General features: G+C 40.9%; 1 protein-coding gene across 1 annotated transcript in view; it reads right to left on the reverse strand.

Moving 5' to 3' along the window:
• Positions 1-24,036, reverse strand: part of Neb (nebulin) — a 176,356-nt gene that overhangs the window by 104,874 nt on the left and 47,446 nt on the right. Inside the window, 19 exon segments of the mRNA XM_052722611.1 lie at positions 1,777-1,881; positions 2,732-2,935; positions 3,372-3,683; positions 4,798-4,905; positions 6,443-6,547; positions 7,066-7,269; positions 9,198-9,509; positions 11,741-11,848; positions 14,545-14,649; positions 15,116-15,319; positions 15,607-15,918; positions 16,974-17,081; positions 17,166-17,270; positions 17,504-17,707; positions 18,095-18,406; positions 18,755-18,862; positions 20,047-20,151; positions 23,255-23,458; positions 23,646-23,957. Of these exon segments, the coding sequence (XP_052578571.1) occupies positions 1,777-1,881; positions 2,732-2,935; positions 3,372-3,683; positions 4,798-4,905; positions 6,443-6,547; positions 7,066-7,269; positions 9,198-9,509; positions 11,741-11,848; positions 14,545-14,649; positions 15,116-15,319; positions 15,607-15,918; positions 16,974-17,081; positions 17,166-17,270; positions 17,504-17,707; positions 18,095-18,406; positions 18,755-18,862; positions 20,047-20,151; positions 23,255-23,458; positions 23,646-23,957 (3,537 nt within the window).

Genomic DNA, 24,036 nt, shown 5'->3' on the forward strand with positions numbered 1-24,036 from the left:
ATTTCTTTAATTTTTCCAACCTTTGAAAGAGGCATGGTGTTTTGAGGCAGATAGCACTTTTCATTATCTCCAAGGTTGTGTTTTAAAGCTTGTTTTGGGAAGTCACATACGCAAGGGGACTGGAATAGATGGATGTACATACAAGAGAAAAGGCTGAGGTGTTCGTTTCATGGACACTCGTGTGAACTGTGGGATGAAGGCACTTGGTAATGGCTTTCAAAGTCATTTAAGAGGGCCATTCTTAAACTTCATCCTCAGAAAACAGAGGTTGGCAAATTAGTCTTGGCATTTTAAAGAAAGTAAACCAAGTTGGAAATTTTAGAATTAAAAAATATCCCAATATAGTCTTACTAGTCTAAAAGGAAATCTACTTCATTTCTCCTCAGGTATAACCTGGGACAGAAGTTAGCTGCATCTGCCTTAGGCTCAGCGAGGCCAAGCTCAGCAGAGAAACCCTCCCTAATGTGGCTGAGCTGGGTCAGGAGCACCTGTAACATGGCTGAGCCAGGGCAGGAGCCCACCCTAACATAGCTGAGCCGGGGCAGGAGCCCCCGTAATGTGGCTGAGACGGAGCACGAGCCTGCCCTAATGTGGATGAGCTAGGGCAGGATTGCCTCTAATGCGGCTGAACCAAGGCAGGAGACTGTCCTCCACTTGGACAAGAACACTGAGTAAGAAACTACTTATGTAGTAGTAATTCTGTGCTGCAGAGATAATTGTTTTTCCCTTAGATTCTAATGTATCTAATAAACTTCAATGACAAAAGAAATTAGTTTCATTACCCTTAGGCAATTTTGAAAAGGATGAATTAAAAAAAAACCACTCTCATTTGGATCATATTTATAAACTTTGTTATTTTGAATATATTAAATACATTTAATTTTCTTCTATTTCCCCTTCTCAGGGAAATCCACGCATCCCTCTTTGGGCCCTCTTATATTAATTTTCATGGTGACTTGAGGGTAAAAGAAGGAAATTAAAATTTATTAACCCACTATTACATCAGTTCCCATCCTACCCATGGTATAGATTTTACCTCATTTTGTCACCACAGAAGTTTCTAGATAGAGATTTTAAGGATGGTGTAACTGAGGAAAACAAACATGAAGAATACACTTCAAAACAAGTTCTAATTTGATGGACAACACAATTCCTGTGGATCCTTGTGTGTGTGTATCTCCCTCTCCTTACCCCCTCCCCCTGTGCATGTGCGTGTGCATACGTGTGCACATGTGCGTGTGTCCAGGCACACACGTGCCACAGTGCACTTGTGGGGCCAGAGGACAACCTTGAGCGTCAGTTTTCACTTTCTATCCTGTTTGACAAAGCCTCTCCCGTGTGTGCCTGGCTGGCTGGCCTGGGGATTTTCGGGAATTCTGTCTCTACCCCACCTTTCATTAGTTCTGGAGTTAAGATGCTCACTAGCACATCTGGCATCACATGATTTGATGGGATCTGAACCAGGTCAAAATGTCCCCACAGCAAGTACTTCACCCACTGACTCACTTTTCTAGCTCCAGCAATAACTACTTTTAATTGAAATTATTGCTTACTTGTTATTGATTGATTGTAAGGGCTGTTAGTTTTGTGTTTGTCTTTCTATCTAATTATTTTTGATACAATTATATCTAAATTCAAAGTAAGATAGTGAGTATAAAAAAACAAAACTAAGTATAGTGGACTACATCATGACCGTGATGAACAGAAGTCTGATGTTCCTACATTAGCAAAACTCAGTGTGAACAGATGAAGGAAATAAAGAGCCGACGGCCTTACCTCACTGTAGTTTATTTTATTTTGTCTAGCCAACATAATCTCGGGTGTATCAGGCATAATGTGGATTTGGGTCTTGTCTTTGTCCCAGGCTTCTGTGTACAAGCGCTGTGAAGAGAAAACAATAGAAGAATCAGAAAAACCATGTTTTAAACAGGCCCTTTAGTGGAGAGACCATGAGCAAATTGAAAAGCCGCCTCTTTGCCTGCTGTGCTGTGGATTTGCTTTACACTCCTCTCAATCCCTTTGATTTCTACAGGGTATCTACTATAGCTAAATATACACATACAGTAACATGAGAAAAATATACAGAGAAGCAAACACACACACATTACCAGGCCACTCAAAACCCAATTAAAATTTCAAAATCAAGTGTTTCCCCAGCATATTTATATACCCACATGTTTACTCTGACTATACTAAAACTCTTCTCATAAGTTTAAAGAAGATTCAATACCAACAATATACTACTCTAATAGACTTAAAATATGTTGAGCCCAACAGCCATTCGATCTTAATATTTTTTAACTTTTAATCATGTGCATGCATGTGGGTCTGTGTGTGGGTATGTGCACATGAGTGCAAGTGCCCACAGAAGCCAGAGAGGTCAGATCCCTTGAAGCTGTACTTACAGACAATGGTTAGCTGCCCTCCATGGCTGCTAGGCACTGACTTGGTTCCTGGGCAAGGGCAGCAGGCACTCTTAACCTCTGAACCATCTCTCAAGCCCCAAAGAATCCTATTTGCAACACTGACCGTTTCACAAAGAGACAGCGAAGCAGAAACTCCCGACTGTATTTGAAATTCTTATATAAGGGTACATAGAGCTCAACTAAACCACTCTACTTTGGGTAAGAATTTAACTGGATAAAATAAAAAAGACTAACTTACAGACCACAGCTATTTGTTCTAAATGATCCATACTCCTGCTTTGTTTCTCCTTAGACTGAGCCCTCACCTTGTTCATGTTGAGGGCGTTGCTCTTGGCCAGCACCTGCTCTAGAGAATCAGTTATACTGGTGAACTTGAACTTGTTTGGAGGCTGGCGGTAGATGTTGTCACTCAGGATCTCTGCGGCTCTCTTGCACTTGACCACATCCAGAGATCCGATGGGGACCCAGCCAATGCCCCTCATCCACTGGAGATCTGCCTTGTACACATTCTGGGAAGAGGAGAAGGGCAGATGTTATCACCAAGAATCTCTTGTGTTGATCTTACACTTGGTCACACCCAGAGACCCAATGGGAGCCCAGTCATTTCCACTTATCCACTAAAAGATTACAAATGTTCAAGTGAGACCCAACCCAAAAGCAAGTGCTACTGAACTTGTTATGACACCTGGTCTCAAAAAAACGAAGAACAAGGACTAGAAACTTTGGGAAATGAAGCTTTGTATATGTCTTTAAAAACATGAAGGCAAGATTGTATTTTATCTTGTAGCATCATGTTCTCCTTTAAAAAATAAGTAAAAGGCATCTGAAAAAATGAGCAGTCGAAGTAAGATGCATCAGCTCTCTGAGGGTTCTAGCTAATCTTAAACGTAAATGTTATTATGAATTACTACCATGAGTGGGACTCCCATAGATCTCAGCACTCACATCGCTCTGGAGGTCGTAGGCCTGTCGAGCATGGATGACGTCATTCTGGTCAGGCAGGCATGTCCACTGGTGCAGGTAGTTCCTGTAGTCCACGTCGCTGACCAAGGTCTGGCACTTCTTGGCCAGCACCACCCCCAGCATGTCCACGGGGCTGCTGTACTTGGTCTTCCACTTCTCAAAGTCCTTCTTGTACTCCCTGTCACTCTGGATCTTGGCCACATGCATGGACCACACCATTTTGGGGTCATCTTCGATGTTCCGAGCTCCAATGTGGTGGCCCAGCTGCTTACGGTAGCCATCTTTGTATTTGTACTGAAATGAAAATGGTTATTTTTTTTCAAAAAGTTAATGAGTTAAGAGTTTAATTAGTTTAAAATCCTGCTGTTTTTCAGTTCTTGCTGAGAAATAAAGTTACCTAGTTATTTCCCTATCTGTATTCTGAACTGTGGTTTAAATGCCCAGCAACACTCTGGTGGGAAAACAGGCCACGCTAAATTATCCTATTTCTTGCATACATCAAGTCTTAAAGGCAGTAATATTTTTCAAAAGATGAATCAGAAATTTCTCATCATGTTTTGGCCAGTAAAACCAGTAACTAGAAATTTTATGTGTGATTCCAAGAATATTATTCTTCAGTTGGTAGATGCAATTTCTTCTCCTACAACCCCCACACTGCCATTCAAAGTCTGGCTCTGGTGACTTTCACTGAGTCTCTTGACTCCCTGGAATGGGCAGGATTGGACCTCCATGCTGCTTGTCCTGTGCCAAATGTGGCTCAGGTGAGACTTCCACAAGTGAGAAGGTGACTTGTATATGAGCAGGTTAATATTTTGGTGGTGGTGGGAGCAGCAACCATTGTGTTCTCTGGTACCAGGGTCACTGAAACTCTAATGCAGATCTACTATAGTCTATATTCTACCAAGGACCTTCATCAGAAAGACCAGGAGTATTTACACTCATCATTCTTGGTTTTGTTCCTCTGTGTCTTTTTATTTTCCCTAAATGTGAAGGGTGCACTTCAGGTAATTTTCAAAGGAAGTGTTGGCAATAATACAGAACAAGTTTGGGGAAAAGTAGAGTTTCCTGTCACATACCAGGTCTTTATCTGTTGGACAATAATACAATCAAGTTATCTTCTAGTATTCTTATGTCTACGAAAGCTACATGATCAAATATAAAGATGAATTTTCCATAATTATAGACCTGAAATACTGTAGATTATGATTCAATTTTAAACCAATGGTGCCTGGGTATTAACCTTTTGGAATTAAAAATGAGTTTTTTTCAAATAAGAAATGTTTGTGTGGTTTAAAATAAGTCAATAGATGTGTCCTAACTTACACTTCAAATGCATCTTGTCACTGTGTTACTAAGCCTGCCTCCCCAGCCCGTCTATCCACATAAATATCTGTGTGTCACTACTCACGTCACTGGCGATGTCTCTGGAGGCCTTGGCTGCCACAATGGGGATGGCATCGACACGCAGGTCATAGCCTTTCTTCTTTGCTTCTTCGTTGGCGAGTTTATACAGACTCTGCAGAAAGAGAAAAAGGTTAACAGCAACAATTTAGAGTATCAAGTGACTTCCACCACGTGATTTGTAAAGGCTGTAACTGGATATGACCTGGTGATGGGGGGAAAACAAGTGAATTCTGTCCTAGTCTTCAAAAAAGCACTTAGCTGGGCATGGTGGTGCACACCTTTAATCTCAGCACTCAGGAGGCAGAGGTAGGTGGATCTCTGAGTTTACCTGGTCTACAGAGCGAGTTCCAGGACAGTCAAGGCTATACAGAAAAAAAACCTGTCTTGAAAAGCAACAGCAAAATGCCCCCAAAACCAAAAAACTATTTAGTGTCAGAAATGGATTAGACACAGCAATGGATATTAAAATCGATATAATAATCTATTAGATATCTTATCATTATAGATTTAAATATCACTTATAGATTAATGATAAAACTATTGACATAGACTCATATAATTTAGTAATTAGATAAAATATAACCTATGTATGCTGCTAAGTAAAAAAGGAATGGGGAGAGCAATATGCTCAATATTACTCAATTTACTTATTATATGACATGCACTTTTATTCATTTCTCCACTACTTAACTCCACTACTTTACCTTTTGCAACAGGTAATATCTTATAGCATTTAAAAACAAATAAAAAATTAAGAAAGAACTTAGAATATAGTTGACTGTAATCTCAACTTGAAGACTAGATTTTGGTTATATATTAGTAAAACACGTCTATAAAACTGCACTTTCCTGGGACTGAACCAGCACTCGGCATTGTTGGTGGAGTGCACTTCTGTAACAGATCCTCAGTTCCTTTGCCTTTAGTTTCCTTTTCTGACCTTTCTGCATCTTGCTCCCCTCTCTGCCCTGGATGGTGCAGTGATGTATTTGGCTACTGAGGATGGATCTCCGGCAGGTACAGCCCAGCTCTCCTCTGTGGGTAACGAGTCTCCTAGTCTCTCAAAAGGGCATCATCTCTGAAGCCCAGTGTGGGCAGACCGCCTGCTCTGGCCCAGCCTGTACCTGGCCAGAGAACTCACTCTGCCGTTCAGTTAGCAGGCTCACTTAGCTCTCTCACATACACTGTGTTGTTTAACCGAATTTTAGCAGATTTTTAAAAAAGTGGTATTTTGACTACAGTTTCTGCTCCTTTGTTTCATGTCTCAGTTTTAATTCAAGACCAATGTGGGGAAGAGGTGTGCATTAGTAAAGGCTCCTTGCTAGGACTATGAGATGCTGCCAATTAAAATGTAGCACATCAGTTGAACTTGAATTCCAGGTAAATAAATATTATTTATTGATGTTAATAATAAGCCAGTGTTTTATATGGCAAACTGACCGCTTACAAGTACCAAAAAATACTCCTTGGTCTATTTGTTCACTTTAGGAATAACTTCAACGTGTAAGAAACCGTTGTGTGTTCACTTTGCCTGTAGAATCTCATGAATAGTATTCAACCCCGAAACAAAAGGGGATGGGCCAATGTTCACACGAAAGGGCCACACTGTCGAGTGTCCACACCTCCCAGCAGCCTATACTGCTGCTGCCTACCTCACTGTAGTTGATTCTGTTCTGCCGTGCCAGCACGATCTCCGGTGTATCAGGCATTACATGGATTTGAGTCTTGTCTTTGTCCCAGGCCTCTGTGTATAATCGCTATAAAAATAAGGTCAGATGTTGAAAGAAAACCGTTTAAGATAGGCACTCCAAAAAGTCAAATTAAGACAGGATTATTGTTTAGGAAAAATAAGCTACATTTGATACAAGGCATTGTGCTAGAGCAGTGGTTCTCAATCTGTGGGTTGTGACCCCTTTGAAGATCAAATGACCCTTTCACAGGGGTCACATATCAGATATCCTGCATATCAGATTACATTATGATTCATAAGAGTAGCAAAATTACAGTTATGAAGTAGCAACAAAATAATTTTATGCTTGGGGGTCACCACAATATGAGGAACTGTATTAAGGGTCGCAGCATTAGGAAGCTTGAGAACCATTCTACTAGAGGTTTGGGTTACTGCTTGCTACCAAGACTAAACCTGGAAACAATGAGACTTACTAGATTTCAAGAACAATTTAAAAGTTAAATGTGACTTTGTCCCTTAAGGGGAGCGTTGAATCCACTAGTCATTTAAGTGTAAAGGTGTGAAGTCTGAGGTGGCTGGGCTCACCTTGTTCATGGTGAGGGCATTGCTCTTGGCCAGCACCTGCTCCAGAGAATCGGTCACACTGGTGAACTTGAACTTGTCTGGAGGCTGGCGGTAGATGTTGTCACTCAGGATCTCTGCGGCTCTCTTGCACTTGACCACATCCAGAGACCCGATGGGGACCCAACCAATGCCCCTCATCCACTGGAGATCTGCCTTGTACACATTCTGGGAAGAGGCAAGGAAGGCAGAAGTCTTCATCCAGGGCAAAGTGCAACATAAAGTTCATTTATTGTAAAGATGCCAATGACATCCATAAGAAAGTGAGATTCTATTGTTTTCATAGAAAGCAAGCCTAATGTAGGCAGACGGCAAGAACAACCATGTTCAAAATGACCCAGAAATGTGTTCTTATTCTCAGTAAAAATAGGCCAAATATTTGAACTGTTAGGAAAGGAATGATCCTAACTAATGTCTGTCAGTCATGGTAATGACTTTTATAAATAATGTACACGGGACAGAATGCAAACCCAGAGTGAGAGGAATCATGGGTGGCCCACAACAAGCCACCAGTAAATCCATACGTGGCCTTAGCCTCATGAAACATTCTGCAGCTATCAAGACGTTTACCTTCTAAGGATACTGACAATATGCAGAAATGTTATTAATATACATTTTAATGAAAGTTGGCACATGGAACAATGTGGGTGGGAGACTACATGTGCAGGGGTGGGGGGCTGGATTGAACTAGATTGTTGCCTTCAGTGCCTTTTTTCTTATATTTCAAATTATCTTCTTAAAAAAAGAGTGACTTAAATTGACAAGGGACATACCATAATGAGGAACCCTTGATGCCCCCAGAATGTGGACAGTTATCATGCTGCCCAAGACTGGGGACGACAAGTTGGGCTAGGATCTCAGTCACTTTCCCACCATGTTCTCAGAGTGGGAGGCTCCGGCTTGTTTCCAGAGGCATCCATCTTGCCATATGTTTTTAGTTCATTTTAAGCCATTTTTTTTCCTGTTAAAGATTCCTATATATCTCATAAGTATTTCCCAACAATGTTACTGGACCCCTGGTCATCTATCCGGGAGAATTTCAGCAGCCTCGGGAACTGAATGGAAAAATAAATGTGAATCTCATAGACAAAGCCTCCTGGCACTGCCCCGTGCTGACTGCTTATCATGACTGAGGAGCCACAGCAAGGCTGGCTAGAACAGGACTTGCTGTATCTGCAGTGAACGTCTCCTGCAGCATCGAGACCAACCACGGTGCGGGGAAGGCAGTCCAGAACAGTCACTTGGCAAACAATGGCTGGCAGTCTATCAGTGTTGCTACTGTATGTGACCACCAACTCTTCACAAACCCACAAAGCACAGAGCAGATATGGGAGCCTTGCAGGTGGCTATCCAGCTCTGCGGAACAGTCATTAATGTGTAATTATTGTGGATTTATCTCATTCTCCAAAGCTCTCTCATATGCTTTGCAATTGCCTCAAATGTTTAGCAAGCACCCAGGGTTGGAAATGTGCTCCTCACACCCAGATCTGAGAGAGTGCATCCACTGCCAATAGATGCTTGGCTTAGTTGTCAGCATCTGACACCCCACAGAAATGGGGCAAATGTCAGCAAAACTGTCCAAGAGCTTGCGAACACAGCAGCTTCATCATTCTCTGAGGACAGCATGAGTGCTGCGCTGTCATTAGCAATCTAGTGACTAGAGCCACCAAGGAAAACAAAAGCAAATTCTAGAGTAGTGTGTGTGTGTGTGTGTGTGTGTGTGTGTGTGTGTGTGTGTGTGTGTGTGTGGTGCTGGGATTAGATCCAGGCCTTATGCACACTAGACAAGCACTCTACCACTGAATTACATCTCCAGTCTTCCAGAGAAATTTTTTAAAATAAAAACTTGCCTTTTCAAAAACAGTTAACTTCCTAAAGAATATAAGAAAATATTTTCCTTTTGTAGACCATTGAATCACAACATTGCTTAATTACAGTTTTGTCTTTATAAAATCAAGTCCAGCTAGGAAATAGTGTTCCCTAATAAAGTTTTCATTTACCAACCAATACATCTTGGCTTGAATAGGTCATGGGTTGTGTATAAGGGTTAACCTTTTTGTATAACTTGGAGACTCTTTTACAGATACCACACTCACATCACTCTGGAGGTCGTAGGCCTGTCGAGCATGGATGACGTCATTCTGGTCAGGCAGGCATGTCCACTGGTGCAGGTAGTTCCTGTAGTCCACGTCGCTGACCAAGGTCTGGCACTTCTTGGCCAACACCACCCCCAGCATGTCCACCGGGCTGCTGTACTTGGTCTTCCACTTCTCAAAGTCCTTCTTGTACTCCCTGTCACTCTGGATCTTGGCCACGTGCATGGACCACACCATTTTGGGGTCATCTTCGATGTTCCGAGCTCCAATGTGGTGGCCCAGCTGCTTGCGGTAGCCATCTTTGTATTTGTACTGAAGTGAAAATTCACAAATCAGGCTTATATTGTAGACACTTTGGTACAAAAATCATCATAGTTTAACTGACTTTTGCTGATGAGCACCAACTTCAGCGAACACCCTGGCCTTTACCCTTATGGTAAAGTAGATAGATTTCATACACCATGCATAGGTTACCTCAAGTCACCTCTGGCCTGGCACTAAGACACAGTCCTGAAGGCAGGAAGCACACACACACACTGGGGAAGGCCACTCAGAAGAGTCAGAATGAGGCCATTTGAATAGGGGGAACCTGAAGAATTGGATCTTACACACTGAAAGTATGGCACGAAAGGAATGCACTTGGGAGCACTGTGTGTTTAATAAGCTGTAAAGTAGCTTAAAGTGGCTGGCTTGTGCAACAAGGAAGGTATTCCACACCTGAGCCACACAGTCAGTGTCAGTGGCAAATTTCTATCATCATCATAAAGACTGATTATATTGGTAAAGTTGCCGTAGCAATCCATCTGGTTAAAAGTGTTCTTAGCTAGGCCATTGTGTTCTATTTTCACATAGATCAATAGTGTTTTTATTATTATTATTATTATTATTATTATTATTATTATTATTATTATCGTTATTACAAGTTCAATGACTTCAGTGTGGAACCTAAGCCAGTCATCCCCAGTACATGTTTCCAATTTTAAAGACAACTGAGTTAGAAAGTGTAGATGAATCAATGGGAAGGGGCGTGGCATAGTGGGAAGGAACGAGTTTGTCTAGTTTAAACTTCACCATCTATTAATACTGATTCCCAGAAAGCTGTTTGAATAATATGGAGATAATGACAGCATGCACCATTTGAGTAAAATACGAAGATAATGCATAGAAAGCTCTTCTTATTTTTCTTAAAATTTATTATTTAATTATTTATAACTGTTGGCACAGATTCTTTTGCTGAGGCAGAGAGGGGGCTGATATACAAAAAATAAAGTGAGCCAATAATATTCTAGTATAACATACAGTCTATTACCATATTTGTTAACAGTGAGCTTGGGTATTTACAGCAGGTATCCATTCCTCAAGGACTGGGGAGGCACCAGGTAAGCAGGATGGCTTTACATGGGATGGGGCAAGGATAGCGGGTACTACCCTACAGAGCCAGGAGAGAGTAAGGTACGAGCCTGGGTTCGAACCTCCATCTGGTACTGATAAATGCTTTCTCTTCATAATCTGACCAGGGTGAGTTGTGACAGCAAGAGTCACATGTAGTTTTAAATACTATTCATTAAAACACCACACAAAGCTATTCCCGGATCTTCAATAGACTGCAGGCATGTGAACCTATTGGTTGTTCTTCCATAAACATCTCTGAGCCTGCAGCTCTTCTCTAGCATTCTTGCCGGCTATGTCCTCAGGAAGTGTTTTTTTTTTTCTTCTGAGAACACAAACCCTTTTCACAAATACCAAGTTTCCCATTCCCTCCAAAGCAAGGTTTCTGAAAATTTTCATACGAAGGAGATTATTTTTTTTTGTCTATTTTTTTGAGACATACACTGTGTCCTGGATAGTTTTATGTCAACTCGATACAAGCTAGAGTTACCAGAAAGGAGGGAACCTGAATTGAGAAAATGCCTATCTGGAGGGCATTTTCTCAGTGACTGACGTGGGAAAGCCCAGCCCGTTGTAGGTAGTACCATCCCTGGGCTGGTGGTCCTGGGTTCTATAAGAAAGCAGGCTGAGTAAGCCATGAAGAACACGTCAGTAAGTGGAATGTGTCAGGCCAACCAGGCATCTGCTACCTCCGAAGAGTGTACTGTCGCATGGAGCGTCTGTAATCATGCCTTTCATTCCCACTACAAGTAAGTACTGTTCCTTCATGGCCTCTGCATCGGTTCCTTCCTCCAGATTCCTGCCCTGTTTGAGTTCCTGTCCTGACTTCCTCTGATGATGAACAGCAATAAGGAAGTGTGAGCCAAATAAATCCTTTCCTCCCCAACTTGCTTTTTCTTCATGGTGTTTCATCACAGCAATAGAAACTCCAACTAAGACATATTGCTATAAAGCTCTGGCTAGCCTACTAATCACTACATAGTGGAGTGGAGTGGCTGGCCTCAAACACAAGGCAGTCCTTTTACCTCAGCCTCTTAAGTGCTGAGCTTACAAGCACACACCACCATACACAGCCTATGGAAAGTACTTTGTAGAACCCAGTGAAAATGCCACCCCACACTGCTCATGGAACGGGAAGAGAACTGTTAACTCACGTCACTGGCGATGTCTCTGGAGGCCTTGGCTGCCACAATGGGGATGGCATCACTTCGTAAGTCATAGCCTTTCTTCTTTGCTTCTTCATTGGCGAGTTTATACAGACTCTAAATGTGGGCCACCACCCAAAAAGAAAGAAATTGGTTAGATGTTGATGTTCATATCTGAAAAAACTAATAGAGGGTTTAAATAATTCATAAAATTCTCCATATAGTACCTATTAGAATGCGATTTCTGAGTTCCAAGCCTTTTTCTTTTGCAACAAAGAAAATTACCTATGAAGATTATTACAACTGATTATTCTAAATTTTTACAATGAATTAAATAAGTGAGTATATATGTAAAATGTTTCCAGAGAAATTAAGCTAAAGCCTGCAGAGACATGTAGATGAACTGTCTATGTGGCCTGACTTCTTGCCTGTGACTATACTGGGTACTTGACAACCAAGGATGAAGACGAGGACTCCCTCAGTCTTTGGGTTTCTGGGAGAAGTCATGAGAGCCTGGTGATTTAGAGGGCCAGCTGCTGAGAAGCCAAACCACACGAGACAATTGAACCACAGAGTTCAACCAGAGAGACGACAGGGTTCCAGGAAGCAGTCATTTACTGTGACCTAAGAATGAAGGAAGTTTCCGCACAGGGCTGCCTGTGGGTTACACCTTCCATGATAAACGAGGTTCCCGCAGACTAAGCTGGTCATCGGGGAAGCGAGGTCCTGTGAAGGAGTGGGCTGAGCTACCAGGGAGGAATGCCAGACGTGGACTGGAAAGATTCTGGAGTTGGAGCATAATGCCTGCAGCTAAGAAAGGAATGGAGCATTTGGGCCAGGGCTACGACTCCACAGTAAGGTGCTGGCCAGCACACCTGAGGATCTGAGTTCAACCTCTAGTACCAGTAGGGGTGGGGTAGACTTTGTTCCTTACTTCGATAGAAACCAAGAAAAATCTTACAAGGGTGAATGGCATGATAAATTCTACACTGTGTTGTCCCATCTTAAATAAGATGAAAACAGAAAAGAATCGAAGTGACTGGATAGAGAAAATGCTGAGAAAGGAGACTGGGTGGCTTAGACACTCAAGCAGGGGAGTTCTTCCTGGCCCATGGTTGACCAGCAACATTGTCCTACTATGGTGTCTGGAAGTTTCCAGCAAGACAGATTCAAACATTCCAGGGCAGCTGAAGGACTTGATATTTTTAGTTTGGGTGGCAGTTAAGTGCTGGTTATACAGGAACCACAGCTAGAGCCTACCTTCCCCAAATAACATGACTTTAAACCTCTAAATTCTGCCTGAAGTCTTTTGTTGGGCAGACTTGGTTAGTATTCTATTGATCAGTCCTGTTGGAGAAATGGCATTTGACTTGCTGGAGGCACAAAGCTCAGAGGGAAAGGAAATGTGCCTCTGTCAGAATCGTAGACTCACAAAGATCTTAAACCCATAGCCTCAATCTAACAGGAAGAAATTACATAGGGATGAGTGTCAATCTTGAGCTAGATTTAAATTACCAATGCACAATGCAGCCAGGGGAAACCTAGCTTAACGTTAGCCCATGTGAGAGGTCTCAGAGTATAAGCGAGTTCAAAGTCACACACACCAGCATTGACTTAGCAGCTAGTGTGCTCCAGCAAGGTACAGGGATGTGGGGCACAGGTCAGAAAGATGACAACCACAAGTTCGGGGGGGTTGGCCCTGATCATCACTCACTAACAGTATTTTGTTTGGCACTGAGTCACATTTGACCAGCTCAAGGGATGCCCAGGAATGTGGAGATGTAAAGATTGCAAAGAGAACCTGAGCTGGAGCTGGCAGGGAAGGACACTGTGCAGATTGGTACTGCCAGCTTCTGAGGACTTTGTGGGTTTTCAGAGAGAAATACAAGAGGAATACTTTTTAATGGAAATTTCCAGGAGACTGACTTACGAAATAAGTTCCTTGTCACTGGGAATTCTTAAGCAAAGGTGCCTCAATCCTGTGAGTGGGGGTGTCTCTCCTGGAGAGGAGGCTGACCTCTCTCTCTACCTAAGACACGGGTTCTAAAATGGGGACATATGGCCCCATGCTCACCAGACAAGAAAAGAAATGGGTCATTCCTGTATAATCCTGGCGGGGTTCCCTTCATAGTCTCTCTATGTATTGTTTGATGGTTCTGGGATTTTAGACCTTGGCTTTACTCTTAGACTTTAGAAATCATAAGTTTTGTCACTACACCATAACTTAAGAGCAATATATTAGATATCGGAAATACGTTTATGATGCTTAGCACCTGCACTCAGGGGACACACGTGTACATTCTGTTTTTAATTTCCTCACTTCAAAAGTTAATAAAAGGGGGGCTAGAGAGATGGCTCAGAAGTTGAGAACACTGACTGCTCTCCCAAAGGTCTGGGTTCAATTCCCAGCAATAGCTCTCTATAACACAGTTCCAGGGGATCTAACACCCTCTTCGGCCTCTGTGGGCACATGGTGCCCTGACATCCGTGCAGACAAAACGTCCATACACATGAAATAAAATGCTTAAAAAAGGAAGAAAAGTTGAATAAAATAAAATGTTGTACTTCATCTTATGATTGTTGCTGAAATCATTAATTTCTGCAATTAATACAAAAATTGCATTGCCCTAAATGGTAACTCATCTTAAAGTTTAACCTTTATAACAGTGATTGAGAAATGCAAAAGTTGCTTTTCTCATGAATTGAGAAAACGTGATTCTTTATGAAGCTGCCATTTAGCACTACGCCACCATGGAATGGTCGTTTGAAGTGAAAAACAGTACAGATGTCTAAGAGTTGGTAACTACTCCTACCTCGCTGTAGTTGACTTTATTCATTCTTGCCAACATGATTTCGGGTGTATCAGGCATTATGTGGATCTGGGTCTTGTCTTTGTCCCAGGCTTCTGTGTACAAACGCTGTCAAAGGAGATACACATTCATCAGGAAACACATCAATGTCTAATCAATAGGAGTTTCAAGACCATAGAAAACTTATAAAAAAAGAAGGTAAGGCTATGGCATTTTATAAAAATAACATATTATATACATGTCTCTAACTATTTGGTTCATATTGGAAAATATACTTATAAATGCCTTTTGGTAATCTGAAAACACAAATTAAAAGGAAAGTAAGAATAAGTATTTTATGCAATGATTATTTTCCATAAAAGATGCCATTTTATCAAAAACAAGAAATAATAACTGAAGTAAATAATAAAATATGAATAACATATTAGATAGATAATAGATTAGAGAAATAGGAAGATAATGAAAGATAGATATAAATGTCTTAGTGTGTAAAACTCTTCTCTCAATCATGTTTCTGTTTTTTGGATTCAGCTTCAGCAACCCTATGTGGCTTCTCTGAACTCTAACCGCTCACCTTGTTCATAGTGATGGCATTATTCTTGGCCAGCACTTGCTCCAGAGAATCAGTCACACTGGTGAACTTGAACTTGTCTGGGGGCTGACGGTAGATCTTGTCACTCAGGATTTCTGTGGCCCGTTTGCATTTTTCCACATCCAGAGAGCCAATGGGCACCCAGCCAATGCCTCTCATCCACTGGAGATCAGACTTGTACGCATTCTGTTGACACAAATAGTCAATAAATATTTATCTCAACATTGGGAATACATTTTTTAGCCAAAGGACATAAAATCAAGTATGAACACTTTAAAAAATATAATTTTGTAGGTAGCAGGTTCAGGCACGACTTCATTTTGTATGAATGCTAAGGGTTAGCATTCAAAGGGAAAGTTGGCGTACTACCCCTCACACACTTGCAGGCATGGGTGAGCTTTGGGCCACCTATTTAAACCTTCTTCTGTGGAGTAAACTCACTGTTTCCCATCTTTATGATCATCAGCACTCACATCACTCTGGAGGTCGTAGGCCTGCCGAGCATGGATGACGTCATTTTGATCAGGCAGGCATGTCCACTGGTGCAGGTAGTTCCTGTAGTCCACGTCGCTGACCAAGGTCTGGCACTTCTTGGCCAGCACCACCCCCAGCATGTCCACCGGGCTGCTGTACTTTGTCTTCCACTTCTCAAAGTCCTTCTTGTACTCCCTGTCACTCTGGATCTTGGCCACGTGCATGGACCACATCATCTTGGGGTCATCGTGTATAGCACGGGCTCCAATGTGGTGGCCCAGCTGCTTACGGTAGCCTTCCTTATACTTGAACTACAAGAAGAAAAAGACTGCTAGTAATCTGTTTTGACCTTTAGAAAAATATGTTTACTAGGACAGAATTATCCTATTCACTAAACATAATGATTTCTTTTGAATATATAATATATGTATCTTTTATCATGTAGAAAACAAGCAAAATGCTAAACAGAAAAGGATTTACTACACAGAGCTATTTGTGGTGCATGAGTACGAAAGAATATAATTAGAATATGAGTCATATGTTAATGGGTTTTGCCTGATTTTTGCAGTTATTATATAAGCATTTTTCTATGTCATTAAAAATTCTTTATGAACATACATTTTAATTATAGTATGCATGTCATATGGTTATACATTAATATTAAACTTCTCTGTGTTGATCATTTTTTAAAAATGTGATAATTATTTCCTATATTTTGGAAACAAAAAACATACTTTTGATTCAAAGACAAAAAAATGAATAAAAAATTTTAGCAATATGAGCAAACCCATCTTTTAAAGGACACAAAGCATGAAAGAGGGGACAGCAGCAGGGTATGGGGACATGACCAAAGCATAAGTTATGCTTCCTGAAAAATGGCCACATGCAACCCACTATAATATAATAAAGTGAGCAAATGTCTGCAGCCAGGCACTGGAGGCCGACACAAACACATGGCCATGAGATGGCGGGGCTTTGAGTGATGTGTCCTCTTTGTTTCAACTCATCAGTTCATACAGCATGGATTAAGTTTAGACAGAATCCTCCAAAAAGTGTGACTGTAAAGATAAGACATGTATCATGTGGAAAAGTGAAAAAACAATCCCAACTTCTGTTAAGTATGCATTGCTTTGGATCCTCAGACAGAGGACTCATTCTGAAAGGCTCATTCTCACAGCTGAAGTTTAGCTTGAAGTCGTGAGTTTCAGTATCATTTTAAGCTACTTGCTGACATAATAAACTATTAGCAACATTTATTTAACTTCATAGTTTGGTCCACTGTAAATCTAAGAGAAACAAGGTGATCCTGGAGCCAAAGCTAAGGTGAAAATCTCCTAGGCATACTTAAATTCCCAGGTGTACTTACGTCACTCGCAATGTCTCTGGAGGCCTTGGCTGTCTTGATAGGGATGGCATCAAGCCGCATGTCATAGCCTTTCCTCTTGGCTTCTTCCAGGCCAAGTTTGTATAATTTCTGTCACAGACATAAATAATTATGTTTGATTAATGAAGTGCAATATAAGGAAAATATATCCCATATCATAAATACATTGCTTACCTCACTATAATTTACTTTGTTTTGTTTAGCCAGTATAACTTCAGGGGTATCTGGCATAATATGGATGGTAGTTTTATCTTTATTCCAAGCTTCTGTATAGAGGTGCTAAAAACAATAAGAAGATAGGTCAATAATGAACACTTTGAAACAATGCTCTGTGAGTCAACTCTGTGACGTGTTCAGGTTTCGATGTCTCTGTCAGTTAGTAGCACATGTCCTCTAGAGACACCTTAATGTCATGGAGAAGAATTGAATGTGTTTTTTCTTTCTACAAGAACAGTGTCCCCCATTCCTGTCAGAAGTATTTAATCCCTCCCTCACAACAAGAAAGTACTTACATGGTTCATGGTTATAGCATTATTTTTTGCCAAGACCATGGGCATGGAGTCCATGAGGCTGGAAAACTTGAATTTATCCGGGTGCTGACGGTAAACGTGGTCACTCAGAATCTGAGTGGCTCGTTTGTTTTTCTCATCCTCGAGGGACCCAGAAGTTATCCAGCCAATGCCTTTCATCCACTGAAGATCAGCCTTGTACAAATTCTGAAATTTCAAGTGACAAGTCACAAATGTAAACATATATCCACAGACAGATAAGAGTTTATATTCTGTTACATGATCAGACATGTCTGTAATATTTAACATTTGGCTTCCTGGATAATTTTAGAAATTTAATGAAATACTCAGATTAGAAGCATGTTTTGCAAAGTAAGAGAAATATGTTGAAAACGGCTTAATTTTTTGTTGCCTAGATCAGCTACCCAGAATATTCTACTGCCGATTCTTCCTTTGAGGAATACTGCTGCTTAGATCACTAGGTGGAGTTTGGGTATTAGTGTATAAATATAACATTCCTTACTTTATGGGAACTTGGGTACTTAGGAAAAGAGACAGAATGTTTAATTGAACAAAGGAAAACCTTAGACTCACATCGCTCTGGAGGTCATAGGCCTGCCGAGCATGGATGACGTCATTCTGGTCAGGCAGGCATGTCCACTGGTGCAGGTAGTTCCTGTAGTCTGCATCACTGACCAAGGTCTGGCACTTCTTGGCCAGCACCACCCCCAGCATGTCCACGGGGCTGCTGTACTTGGTCTTCCACTTCTCAAAGTCCTTCTTGTACTCCCTGTCACTCTGGATCTTGGCCACATGCATGGACCACATCATTTTGGGGTCATCTTTAATGTTCCGAGCACCAATGTGGTGGCCAAGTTGCTTTCGGAAGCCTTCCTTGTATTTGTACTAAAGGAAAAAAGTATAGCTCATTCCTTTAAAAATTAACTTTTTTTGCCACCTTTGTGGCAGTTTTCAAAACCCATTCATTCTAAATTTCTTGCTAAGCCTGTAGAGCTACAGATTTCAGTTTCTTGATAGGAAAGATTAAAGGCTAAATTCAGCCACAAATCCTATACACAATAAACTGACCCTTGGTCTTATCTTTATCCTACACTGCATATCTGGAGTTATCACCTTGTTTTAATTTGCTCTTAGATGATTTTGTTCAATTTAAAATAGGCCCATTGCAATCAAATCACTACTGACAGGGCACATCTACACCCACTGCAATGGAATCATTATCTAACATCTTACTTCACTGGCAATTTCCCGGGATGCTTTGGCTGCTTTGATTGGAATGGCATCGACAGGAAGATCGTAACCTTTTTTCCTCAGTTCCTCATAACCCATTCTGTAGATTTTCTGTTGAGAGACAAAGATAATCACGTTGGGAAAACCATTCTCCACAAGCAGTATAACAAATAAGAAGTGTACTGCTTACTTCAAGAGTCCATGAGAAGAGTCTCTGTGCTCCAGAACATGCCAATGGAACTGGACAGTATGTCTACGGATTGCTAATGACCCTGTTCTAAATTTTAAAGCTCTTTGATTATCAAATGCACAAAAAGAAATGCCAGCTCTTCCCAAGTACTTTAGAGAATGCAGCAGAAGCTAACTGGCAGAGACATGAATTATCGTTTTGGCGATATCTTCTAGTTTATGTTGTGTTCCATGAGGAGTTGCTGTAGAGAGGGGAAAGCCTTTCAATCTTATTCCTCCCATGGAAAATATAGTCAGTGAGAGGATATCACTTCTGTGTAGCTAGTGTACCTACCTCATGACACAGGACCATCAAAAAAACTGACGTCTAGAGGTAATATGGTCCTTCATCATCAAAAAATACTTTAAAGTTTAAACATTGAATGTTAAAACTTATGTGTTTATAATTTGCCCATTCAGATTGTGACATAGCTGAATAATTGAGAATATATTTAAATGTATTTCTACCCAGAAGCCAGATGGTTTTAAATGGCTATTGTCTATTTATTGTTAGACTTCTGTTCGTATTTCAGTCTTTGTAGTATTACACCCATATAGTCTTCAACATTAAAATCACCTTATAGAGGCTCAAAATTTGTGTTTTAAATGTTTACTTTTTACATCCATACATTTTGGGGACTAACATTTGCTAGCAAAATAATTGATAAAAATGAAAATTTCCTCCAATGAATTGTTTTTACTTGTTCAAAATTTCACCTAGAATCTATTTGTCAAGCACAAAACATTGTAAGCAATACAAAGCCAACCAGAATTGCTTCCGCCCACACAGGAGAGAGAGAGAATGGTAGAAACACTTCATTCTGATAATACATGTAATAAGGACATGCAACAATAGAGAGAGATGTGTTCTAATGCTGCTTGAAATAGTGAGCGCCAACATTGGACATGCAACCTCCTCGTTCCCCCTGCCGAATAAGGAATCTGAGTCATTCATAGTCTGCTAATTAAAATGGCTTGGGAATTCAAAAGAACTTTCAGACAACTTTGCTGACTTAGACGCGATTAACAGAGCTTACTGAAAAGACACACTGAACTTGGAAACTCACATCACTCGTATTGATTAAGTTTGCCTTAGCCAGAAGGATGTCAGGAGTGTCAGGCATGATGTGGATCTGAGTCTTGTCCTTGTCCCAAGCTTCTCGATAAAGTCTCTAGAATGAGAAACAACAATTTTATCAGTGGTATTGTCAGGGTCCAATATGATGGTTGGTTTCAGGTGGGATTATTAGGTTCATGTGCATTATAATTGATAATAAGACAACAATAAAGCAGAAAATAGATGCAGTTTTCATAGCTGAAATACAACTACCTTTCAAATTTAGATTATGGATCACCTTTTTGAAGTTACAGACACTGCTGCCTATAGAAATCAGTACATGTAATAAAAACTTTGTTGACACTTTCAAATAGCATAACACTTTCCAATTTTTTTGGTCCTCAAAATCCCTCTTAGTGCTTAATTGTCTTACCAAAAGATGACCTATCCAAGTTATGTCTAGGAACTAGGGAATCTTAGTCCTCAGTTGGTTTACTATTTATAGTTACTACATACAATTATTTGGGAGGATAAGAAAAATTGACAGAGATTTTGGGATTTCCAAAAAGGGCAGTTTTACAATTTATCAAAATCTCTTCAATGTCCTAAAATCATCTTCATGTCTATCTTCAACAGAAGACCAATGGAATGCAAATAACTTACTAAAAGGAAACGTTTGAAAAATAGGCTATTTACATACTATCAAACTTTATCAACAAGGTATTTATCAATTACAAGTTTTGAACCCCACTTCCGGTCCATACAATGGTATTTTGCCAAATGTGGTAGCGCATGCCTTTAATCCCAGCACTTGAGAGGCAGAGGCTGGCATCTTTATGAGTTTGAGGCCAGCCTGCTCTACATATATATAGTGAGCTCCAGGTCACCTGGAGATACAGAGTGAGACTGTCTTTAAGTTTTTTTCCCCAAGAGATAAAATGGTTATCTTGACAGCAGAAGAATCTGGCAGTATCACTTTAAGGAAGTGATAAAGGTTCAAATGATAGCAACAGGACAACCTGATGTCCTGGGTCCTCCTGTCATGGGACCTGAGGAGGACACAGTGTGGGGCTTCCTCTTGAAATGGCATGATCTGAACCATGAGGACACCCTGGAAAACCCCACAGTGAAGGGGACTCTGCACCTGTCACAAACATCAAAGACTTGGGAGACAGAGACAATAAGGAAATGGTCCAGAGCATGGATAAAGACACAATAGATAAATGCAATGTGTGACCTTGGATTTCATCATCAGCCAGGGGAAATAGTTTTCTTTTACTCTAAAGGGCATTAGTAGTAAAACCGAATACATTATTTTTATTTTTTAACATTTAGAGTGTGTGTGTGTGTGGAGGTCACAGGGTAATGTACAGGTGTTGGTTCTCTCCTTTCACCACGTGGGTCCTAGGGATTGACCTCTGGCCATCAGGTTTAGTGGCTGTGCCTCACCCACAGAGCCCCCCTTCTAGTCCCATAAAAGTGAATAAATTCTATAGACAGTAATGTGTCAACATTGATTCCATGACTTTGATAATTCCAAAGTGCTTTTGTAAGAGACTGTTCTTATTTTCATGATACACATGTGTTCACTATGTGGGCTCCCGGGATCACACACAAGTCTTCAAGCTTGGCAGCAGGTGCCTTTATCTGCTGATCTACCTCACCAGCCCTCCAGGATAGACATTTTCAAGGTTCCATTAATTCCTTAGACTTGCCAAGTTCCCTTTGAGATGTATGGTGTGGGACATTCAAAGGGTTGCTCCTTTTCTCTGTATGAATATGCTTTCTATCATGCCAGTGGCCCAGAGAAGTTAATTAGGCCTTCAGGACCAAAATGGAACAAGGCTCATTAATATTATATATGTTTACTCAAATTGTTTACCAATCTGTCTGCTAAGAATGCCAGTGCTTTTAGCCTTATAATCACTGGTAGTACACTGGGTGGCTCTTGATTGTAGGGGACAGCCTTGTGTCTTCTGGGCTTTTTAGTAGCATCCCCGCTGTCTATCCACTAGAGGCCAGTAGCACGCCGCCTCCAAGTTGGGACAAGCAAAGGGAAAAGTTTCTAGAGAAGGTCAAATTTCTTTCAGTATCTCTGCAACTATGGCACACTGCTCAGCATGGACCGGTCAGCTCTGTGCTCTGCTCTCCTCCCTTGCTTACCTTCTTAGTTCAGAGCTTTTTTTTTCCTTTCTCAAATAAATTAAAATTCTAAGAAAGAAGCAACATTCAGGGAAGAAACAAAAGCAAACCAAAAATGTGCTTGTTGGTCCCACTTTTGTATTCAAAGTGTACCACAAAGACCCAAAGAGAAGGGACGGAGATGGAGGCAGAGAGAGGCCTGCAGGCTTGCATCTTCTACAGCTTTTGGAAAACAAAACTGTTGAGTGTCTGTGAGCGGTGGGTTAGGACGAGGAGCTATCAGTTATAAAATATGGCCATCAGGTCAGAACTAACACATGCATTCAAAATGGAGAGCATATTGAACACAGTGTCCAGAGAGCTTCGTAAGACCTACACAATTACCATTGTGTCTATTTACACTTCCTTGCATGTTCCAGAATCTCACTGCACTCAGTTCAGCTTCTTGTAATGTTCAAGCTTGGGCTGAGTAGCAACAGTGTGGGCCTAAAAACATTCCACACAGCTGCTTTTGTTTATCTCATCCTGGCGGTACTTACTAAGCATTTACCCTATGACAAAGGCTGCTGTCCCCGCTGGAGAGGAGCTTTTCTGTGGTACTGAGAACTGAACCTAGGACTTCATGCATGCTAGGCAAATATCCTTAGAAAATAGACCCTTTAAGGGTTGGGAGATATGGCTCTGTGGTTAAAAACAAAACAAAACACCACAAGCCTAAACCCATTTTTTCACAACATTCCACTGTGTAAGACTCCTAGGATCGCCCCCATCTCCATGCTCTGCCCCAACCAAAAATACCTAAGTATTTCTCCAAAAAAGAAACATATTCAACATATTTATTTTATCACATTTTAGCTAAATAAGGAAAGTTGGTTGAACTATAATGACAATAAACTGTATTTAAATTATTTGGTGTAAAGTGGTTAACAATTTAAGTAGATCAAACCAACATAAAACATGATGCTGTACCAAATGGGACAAGGCTTTGCTGTTCTATAATTTACTAAGCAAATGCTCCTAACTGCCAGGTAGCAAGCACTCTAACCTATTCCGACAATTTCTAAAGAAATACTCACATCACTTCTGTTTTTGGCGTTTGTTTTTGCCAGAACTATGTCCATGGCGTCAGGGATGCTGGTGAACTTATTTCTGTCTGGAGGTTGACGGTATTTCTTCTCACTGATGATTTCTGAAGCCCGCTTGTTCTTTTCTGCTTCCAAAGAACCCAAGGGACTCCATCCTATGCCTTTCAGCCACTCAAGATCAGACTTATACATGTTCTAGGAAAGGACAAAACAAGCCATCAAAATCCCATCTTCCTCTTCGCCATGACTAGGAGAGTCTAGTCATTTACACAGGTGTGTTCTAGGTGGTCAATGATATTTCCTCTTTCCAATCTGTTTTATCACATACATGGCAATTAATACGTGGAGTAATTTTAAGCTACCAAATTTGATAGACACTGACCTCACTTTGTAGCTCATAGACTTTTTTAGCTTGGATGACATCATTCTGATCGGGCAGGCATGTCCACTGATGTAAATAGTTCCTGTAGTCCACGTCACTGACCAAGGCCTGGCACTTCTTGGCCAGCACCACACCCAGCATGTCCACAGGGCTGGTGTATTTGGTCTTCCACTTCTCAAAGTCCTTCTTGTATTCTCTTTCACTCTGCATTTTGGCTACATTCATAGATAGCACAAGCTTTGGGTCATCTTGCACACTCAGGAATCCAATATGGTGTCCCAGTTGTTTCCGGTAGCCTTGTTTATATTTAAACTGAAATCAGGAAACACAGTCTTTTTAATAACATAAATAAAAGCTAAGTTAAACTCAACTTGCTTTGTTGTTATATTTC

The sequence above is a fragment of the Peromyscus californicus genome, unplaced genomic scaffold (genome assembly GCF_007827085.1).
Source record: "Peromyscus californicus insignis strain IS unplaced genomic scaffold, ASM782708v3 Scaffold_7__1_contigs__length_154581171, whole genome shotgun sequence".
NCBI lineage: Eukaryota > Metazoa > Chordata > Mammalia > Rodentia > Cricetidae > Peromyscus > Peromyscus californicus.